The sequence below is a fragment of the Castanea sativa genome, chromosome 9, assembly GCF_040712315.1.
Source record: "Castanea sativa cultivar Marrone di Chiusa Pesio chromosome 9, ASM4071231v1".
Taxonomy (NCBI): Eukaryota; Viridiplantae; Streptophyta; class Magnoliopsida; order Fagales; family Fagaceae; genus Castanea; species Castanea sativa.
The window spans coordinates 17,346,845-17,355,549 of record NC_134021.1 but is presented as its reverse complement, the minus strand read 5'-3'; the positions used below and the strand labels follow the sequence as shown (position 1 = coordinate 17,355,549).

The 8,705-nt window shown below is 36.5% G+C and overlaps 1 protein-coding gene across 1 annotated transcript; it reads right to left on the bottom strand.

The window, feature by feature from the left end:
- Positions 1-3,821: 3,821 nt before the first annotated feature.
- Positions 3,822-4,793, bottom strand: LOC142608849 (protein LURP-one-related 10-like). Its single transcript, XM_075780510.1, has 2 exons — positions 4,653-4,793; positions 3,822-3,977 (listed from the first exon to the last, which is right to left on the bottom strand). Exons 1-2 carry the CDS (start codon positions 4,791-4,793, stop codon positions 3,822-3,824), a joined length of 297 nt encoding a protein of 98 aa, XP_075636625.1.
- Positions 4,794-8,705: the final 3,912 nt, after the last annotated feature.

The following is an 8,705-nucleotide window of genomic DNA, read 5'->3' as shown; positions in this document are numbered from 1 at the left end:
AAGAGACCTGCGGACGACACAATAGTAGAAAACACTTTTGTTCATGTTTACACCCTAAGTACTGATTCCTGGAGGCAGATATTCAAGCCCAAATTTGATTGTTTGAACATTATCTTCAAGAATAATTTTGATGAAAAATACACGAATGGATTTTATTTTTGGCACGCTACCATCAAGGGCACCACCGATTATGAGGTAATCATATAGCCTTTGATATGAGCCAGGAGGTATTTCGAATTGCAAGAGTGCCAATATATAACAAGTTTCTGAATTTGACTTTTGCTATCTTCAGTGAGTGTCTTGCTTTCATTTTTTATGATGATGAAAGGACGGTCTTTAAGATACAGGTGACTCCTCCAGTTGTGGAGTTTAATAAGAACGCAACCCCTGTTCCAGTTGTGCCAGTGACTAACATTTCAAAAACCCCAAATTTCTCACTAGGAAGACACAAAAGTCAATTTGAAGGCACAAGATTTGAATTTAAATTCAACCAAAGACCCAATCTTGCAACCAAATTTCAACAGGAAGTAACCAAATCTCTCTCAACTTAATTTAAACCCAAACACTCATCTATTTGATCCCCAAATTCAACTGTCTCTCAATCATTCTGCTACTAAACATTTCAAAAACCCTACAATCCTCATTAAGAAAACACAAATCAATGTGAAATCACAACAATGAATCAAAAGTCATTAGCCAAAACCCTAGAAATACAAACTTTAATTATGAAACCCTAAAATAGAAAAGAGAGACTGACATCAATGAGGACCAGGGCCATCCTCGAACTTAAGGGAGTCAAAGTTGGAGTTGGCGAGTCTCGATGACTGGTCGGCCGATTCGGGGAGGTGGTCGTCACGGAACCTACACCCTTTGGTCTTCCTAGCTGCGGCGTGAGGTGAGACTGTGAGAGTGAGGGATATTCATGATTTCAGAGAGAGTGAGCTTGAGTTTGAGTGAGGCAGAGAGGAAGAGAGCTTGAGAGAGCTTGATTTCAAAGAGTTAGGCGTGAGATGAGGCATTGAGAGGTGTCAAGCGTGAGATGCGAGTGTTTAGGAGTCTTTAGGGTTAGTTTTTAGCCCAAACGACGTAGTTTTAGGCTGGGAAAATGACAAAAAAACCCAACCGGTCAATAATGGGTTCGACCACGCCGGTTTCCGGTTCTCCAATTGAACTAGCCGATTTTCATGATTTCCCGGTTTTTAAGCTATTTTTGGTTTTTGGCCATAACCAGACCAAATTGAAGGCCGGTTCCCTGTTGAACTGGTTGGTCCGATCCGGTTTTTAAAACCATGCCTAAAAATGCAAAAAAAAAATAATATATATTCAAAAGTTTTATTTGGTCCACTCGAGTCCTATTCAGTCCATTCTGTTTAATCGGTCCATTCAGTCCACATTGGCTCTATTCGGTCTACATTGGTCCCATTCTGTCCACTTCGGTCCTATTTAGTCCATTCTGTTGACTTTGGTCCTATTCAGTCCACTTTGATCCACTTTAGTCATATTCGAGCCATTCAGTCCACTGTTGTCCTATTCGGTCCATGTTGTCCACATTAGTCCTATTCGGTCCATTCTATCCACTTTGATCCACTTCAGTTCTATATGGGCCATTCCGTCCTATTGAGTCCATTTGGTTCTATTCAGTCTACTTTGGTCCAGTCTATCCATTTCGGTCCAATTTGTTCATGTTTGGTCCATTATGTCCACTTCGGTCCATTCAATCTTTTTTTTTTTTTTGTTGATAAGTCGGTCCATTCAATCTTATTCAGTCCTATCATGTCCATTTTTCCATTTTGTTCCATCTGGTCCAATTCGGTCCATTCGGATCACTTCCTCTCATTTTGGTCTACTTCGATCTATTTTTATGCACTTAGATAATGAGAAAATACATATTTGGGTTGAAGACACCTAATCTAAGGGTGGCTTCTTTTATATTGTTGATGATAGAATATCTATATGAGACTTCTTTTATAGGAATAGGATTATTTGGCACTTAGTAAATCTTTAGATTTATAGTATTTAATTAAATTATGAAATGGAAAGTATCATTTGCCTCTGCACGTAATATTTTGCCTTTATATATATGCTGGAATCTATGTAAGGCTTCCTTTTTATCGGTGTGAGGAACCGTTAAATGTGGTTGGGATGAGGCAAAGATGCAATGTTTTAAAACCTGAATAAATCGGATTTTGACTCTTATTATCCAGAGCAAAATATACAGGACACATTGTACTTAGTGCCTAAAATGGTCCTCTCTGTCTAACGAGATTCTTGACATATTTGAATTAGCTTTTCTATATTATTTTACTGTAGATTATTACAAAAAACCAAAAAGGTGTAAGACTTCCTTGGCACTTGACAAGCTTGTTGGTTCAAAAATTTCTGATGGCTGATTGCTAAATTCAATTTAGGAATAAATGTTTTCTTTTTATTTTTTAAATTGCTTGATTGTGGTGATGGTTAAATGCTTCTATGTATTTTATATAGTATTGTTATTAGATTAGTTGTTTGTTCCAAAATGTTAGAGCGGTTACTGTTGCTAGTTCCATGCCAAATTTCTTTGTAATTGTTAGGATCGATTTAAGTAAGAGTAGGTAATGAAGGCTAAAGTTGAAGTTTTGGTACATTGTGCATCAAAGAGGATCTCGATCGTGCAAAGTAAAGACAATGGTTGTGTGAGCTGATTTTAGACAAAATCTCCTAGTAAAGTCTCAGTCAACCAAAATTCTTGTGAGAAATTTTGAGATTTGCTTCAAGAGTTTGGTTTTATAATAAACTCTGGCCCAAACTGTATTTCAATTTAAACCCTACATCAAATTTAAACCTAATCTTTCGAAAATGAAGACAGCTATCGGAACCTAAAGAAAAACCTTGAATCCAACTTTGTGTCTTCCAACCCTCTCCTAATCGCAAAATATTTCAAAGGAGATTTTAGCCACTCGAACATAAATTTGCTATTGAAATTAATTGAGGCAAACTTATACCAGAATGTAGATTAAGAATTGATGGTTCTGAGTTCGTCAGTCAAGTAGGTTCATCTAGATAGGTCAGCACGGGCTTCGTCTCAATAACTGCAAGGTTAAGGATGGAATCCTCTCTGAATGGTCGCTGGTGTGGTGCTGGCCACAGAGTCTCTAATGGTAAAGTCAGTAAATGGATTGGCAGAGAGGGCTTATGAGAGCAAGAGTAAATATATAAAGTATTAGTGTTCTAGCGTATGTGCATGTGTATGTACCTTTCTTAGTTCTGAAGTGTATCTTATATATCTCCTTTTCTTCTAGCCATTGTGCCCTATTTATGGTGGCATAAGTGCCTATTTTGTAACACCTTTGGGCCCATTCAATGTGGGCTTTGATGGGTCTCTAACGGTCTTATTGGCTGATTCGTGAGCGTCCGAGGTATTGAATGCACACTTCCCCAGGTCAGAGGGGTGGACGGGAAACCTAAGACTGCACTGGAAAGCTGCTTCGTAAAAGCACACTACCCTAGGTGAGAAATGACAAGCCCTTTCCTCTTCAGGGGGAAGGCGAATTCCAACCCTCTCGGGGAATTGAAACCTATCTCTAATAAATGTCTTTATTGAAAACACCAGAATTTACAAGAAACAAAAAAAATTTTAACTTGAAAAGGCTTCATATTTATTAATTAAAAAATATCCAAACAAAATGTAATATAGGATGTTCAATATACTTTTCTCTCATTAAAAAAAAATAGAAAAGCAGGGAAAGAAGAAAAAGATTACAAGCCAAACTTCACTTATAATAATACATCATACAAATTTATTGTTTCCATTCATAGCAGCTTCAAATTAACAATCTCAAGTCTCAACCGGCACCACTGTCAACGTGTTTAGGGTGGTTAATTTCATCTAGAATCACAATTAGCGCAACTATAAATGCATAATCGATATCAGGATAAACTGTCACCATGAAGTAATCCTTTCTAATCAAGATGCTTTCAGCTGTTTGCTTCTTACGCATCTGCAATTCCCACAATTACCAAATGAACTAGTTTAAGTTTATTCACTATAATTGCGTACTAAATTCCCCAATTGCAACAAGATTAGTAGATTACAACAACCAATTTAAGGAGCAGCAATTTATTTCGTTAAAAAAAAAAAAAATGCAATTGCCTGAACATATTAAAATTATACCTTATTGTCTTGTATAGGAAAAGTTCAAAAACCACTTTATGGTGCTCCAATTCAAATCCACGTATTGATACAATTAAAATTCGTTCATAAATTCCACCAATAGAGATAGCCAAAAGCATCCTCTCATTATGTATATAAATCATTCAAACTAATAATTCAAAAATGATGGTAGGTACACTATTTTGTCATAACTCATGATTGAAGTAATACCACTTTCACCAAAACCCATTACTAATATCATTTTTTTCATGCATCAATGATTAATCACAACAGTTGTGAAAAATGTTTTCCCCCTAGACTTATTGAAAATTGAAATTAAAATCTCTTCTCCTAAATACAACTATCTAAACCAACCATGACAACTGATTAAATTAATCATATATTATGATATGTTTTTTAGCAATTAAGGGAAAGGTTTTGTGTATGTGTGGTGAATATCTTACTCTGGCGATGACCATAGAAGTGTCTCCAGCATAAATGACATAAGACTTTTTGAACCAACTTCCTTCAACCTTGAATTCACAAACCTTTCTTTCGTGTTATGTGCTAAAAAGACATCTAATTTAGTCTTAGCACCGAAGAGTAAATCTTTAGAGTCTGTGCTATCTCCCCTATAAGCTTTCCATCTTCTATGTGCAGTCATTTTCTGCATTAAGGAATAAGCAGTTAGGTAAAATTAATTCGTGTAACATTCAACAAGAGAGACATTGTCAAATGTGTTTTGTTTCTGATCATCATTCTCAAAAAAATTTCACCACCAAAATGCTCTTTCAACATTTTACCTAGTTTGAATGATTTATATACATTCAAAGGCTTAAGGCAGAGGGATCCCATATCCCCTTATCTCTTTCTTTTATGAGAAAATGTCCTTTCCCTATCCTTCTTAAAAGCTAAACAGAGGAAAGAGATTCAGGGGGATTAGAATAGGTAGGAATGGATGCACCTTTACACACCTTTTTTTTTTTTTTTTGCTGATGATGCCATTCTTTTCTTCAAAAAGGATAATAGATCTCTAGATTATATCCAAAGGATCCTCAATTGGTACTGTGCTCTTTCAGGCCAGAATATAAATCTAGCTAAATTTGACCTTTTCTGCTCCCCCAATATGTCAAGTGATGATCAAACCTCTCTTGAAAGGTCTTTACAAGTCAATTTGGTTCATACTCCTAGCAAATACCTTGGCCTAGATTTTAAATTAAGGGGGAAGAGGGTAGCTAACTTCCATTTCTTGGTGGACAAATTAACTTCTAAGTTACAAGGATGGAAAACAAAGCTTCTTTCCCAGGATGGCATAACCACTCTTATTTCCTCTGTCCTTCAATCAATCCCCTTGTACACTTTTTCATGCTTCAAAGTCCCTAATACTATTTGCAAGAAATTGGATTCTGTTATCAGAGACTTTTGGTGGGGTCATGATCAAGGGGTTAAAAAAATGCATGTTAGGACATATGTGATTCATGTTAAGAATATGTGTCATCATGTATTGACTAATCCTTTGACAAAACGCACTTTACTTGTAATTGGGTGGATCTAAGATGTGTTTAATGTTTCAAGGAACAAGGTTTCAAGTTCAAGTGTTAAAGCCATGCAAATCTGTCCAGGAATCAAGTGATGAAGTGCTGGATTTTAAATCTTGACAACTAGTATCTATTGAGATTTAAAAAGTTGTCTAAGCCCGAAACTCGACAGCTGCTCGACAGATAGGGTATCTATCGAGAATTATAAAAATCAGATTTTCAGTTTTGATTTCATTTCAATCCGTGAGTATGTGTTTAGGCTTTCTTTTCTCACAACCCTAAACATATATAAGGATTATTTTAAGGGCTGTCATAGTGAGCACAATTGCACGAGTGTGAAGCAAAGAGTTGTTCATGCAAATTGTGACCAGAAACCTAGTTTACCCTAGTTCTTCTTGAAGAAGCTGCTATGTTTGTACACTATAGGATTTTGTGACCAAGCAACTTCGTGATCTTCATCGTGTGATGAACTGAAGAATTTTACAGCCAATATCCTTCTCAAGTTGGTGATTAGGTCGCGTACTGGGATCCGCGCATCTACTGGTTAGTCACGTACTGGGAGCCGTGCATTAAAAGGAGAAATTGTCGCTACAAAACAAGTCCAATTGGGTATTGGGGTTAGGGTTCAACTGTAGGTTGGTATAAGGTACTGAGATTCCTTTACTTGTAACCGCTTATTGTGATAATAGTGAATTCTCGAGAGTGGTGACCTTAAAATCACCAGGTGGGGTTTTTGCCTTGGAGGTTTTCCCCATTCGAAAATAAATCACCCTGTCAACTTTATTTTTCGCTGCATTTTATTTAGTTGGTGATTTGTTTGTGCTGCCATGTATATTGCATGTTAATTTGATTAATTAATAAACTTGGCTAATTAATCAATTAATTTATCACAAGGGGTCGATATATTCTTGGCCTATCAATGCATATGTTGAATTGGAACACAGTCTGCATGAGCAAATTGGAAGGGGGTATTGGTCTTAAAATATTCAAATTAATCAACCAATCCATGCTTGCCACCCAGTTTTGGAGAATAAGTCACAATCCCCAATCTTTGCTAGGAAAGACTCATAAATCTAAAATTTTCCCTAGGTGCTCCATACATGAATGCTCTCCCAAACCCCACCATTCTTGGTTTTGGAGAAACATTATAAATCAGGAAAATTCAAATCTTAAGGAAGCTAGATGGTGGGTTGGTGATGGATCTAACATTCCCTGAAGCACCCTAGCTGGTTCTATTGGAAAAATAGTATTGAGTGAATAAGAAATTGATGTTTAATTTGTTCACTTAAAGATGTTATTAAAAGTGATGAAAATCCTAAGTCCCACATAGAAAAGGAAAGAGATGATATATGAGTTTATATGCTTATGGGCCGGTCATTCGTTTGGGCTTTGGTATATGTGGGTTAGGCTCTCTTGTCCAAATAATAATTTTTATTATTTTATTTTTTGAGTCAGTCAGTCTGTGCACAACAGTTTTTATTTTGAACAGTGTGTTTGTTCACTAACATATATAAATTTATAGTCTCTCATTCATGAAAACTGATTTTGTAAAAAACTCTCTCTAACAGAAAATAATTTTCTGCATTCATTTGAGTCAAAGAGAGAGAAAGAGACATAGAGTAATTTGCAGAGCACGAACCTATTGTACTTTTTCTTTGTGTTGTAGATCATTTTATCCTGGGAGGCAGACGTCAGTGAGTCTCAAAGCACCATAGATTGTGTGAGGGGTGAAATTTGCTTTAAGGAGATTGTGTCAAACACAAGACTTGATTTGAATCATTCATCCTTCACACATTTCATCTGTTAGTTTTTAATTATTTGCAGATTTCTTCTCTTATATACAATATTTATTTATTGTGTTTTTCTATCACATCTATTTGTATTATTGATATATATTTAGATCTATAGGTTGTTCATTTTGCTTTATCACAAAAGTAAATTATTGAAATATATCCAACAAGTTCAAATGCCCTACCCAGAATCTACGAAATTCAAATGTAGTTATTGATACTGTTGTTGACCTTATTGACCATAATAGTAGGATGTGGAAGGTTAATCTAGTTAGAAATATTTATCCACCTCCTCAATGTGCTGATATCTTTAGAATTCCCATCTCTAAGATAGGGATTGTCTCAGATAAACTCTTATGGAAACACTCAAACTCAGGAGAGTACAAGGTTAAAAATGCTTATAAGCTCCTCAATGAATCTGTTCAAAACTCCTCTCTACACCCTAGGCCTCCCTTAATTCCAACAGAGGTGTGGAATCTTATTTGGAAAGTAAATGTACCTCATAAAATCAATCTTTTTGTTTGGAAGTTAATGCATGATAGCCTCCCCACCTATCTTACTCTTAGGAATAGCGGCATTGCAACAACTAGTACTTGCCCAATGTGCATGGAAGAGGATGAATCCTCTTCCCACTTGTTCCTTTACTGTTCATTTGCTAGAGCATGCTGGCATGGTTCCACACTGGCAATACACACCTTTGAATTGGGAGACTCTTGTCTAGCAATGGATTAGCAATTTACTGATTAGGCATAAAAACTCGGAGCAAGATATGGTAGACTACCTGTAAGTTGTCTTTACCTTTCTTTGGACCATATGGAACCACAGGAATCTTGTAGCCCATGAAGGCATAAATCCTAACCCTTTGGAAGTTATTCTCACTGCTTAAAGCTTGTTTTGCAGGTATAAGGAAGCTTTTAACAAGGAAAGGAACCAGGACAGAAGTTCCACACAAATCAATTCAGATAGCCAGAGCATAGGAGGGCATTGGGGGGTGATCATCAAAATCTTAGGAGCTAAAACTAGAAGAAGTGGGAGAACAGCCCTAGCATATGAAGCCATCAACCTTCAAGGCTTGACCATTTTCAAGGGTGGTGCTAGTAGTGCAGCAGCAATAGCAGTTGGAGCAACTCAAGAAGCTCTAGTGGAGGCTGCTTTAATAGCCAAAAATCTTGGTTTTTGTAGAATTTTGTTTCTGTCCAGTAGCAAAGGAATAGTTCAGGCTTGTAATTTGAAATGTCCAAGTGGATG

What these genes read in the sequence shown, in the direction of transcription:
- LOC142608849 (XM_075780510.1), bottom strand. Translation starts at nt 4,793, where the DNA reads ATGACTGCACATAGAAGATGGAAAGCTTATAGGGGAGATAGCACAGAC. An exon ending in TGAATTCAAGGTTGAAGGAA is followed by an intron (nt 3,978 to 4,652) that starts GTTGGTTCAAAA and finishes TGGGAATTGCAG; the next exon opens with ATGCGTAAGAAGCAAACAGC.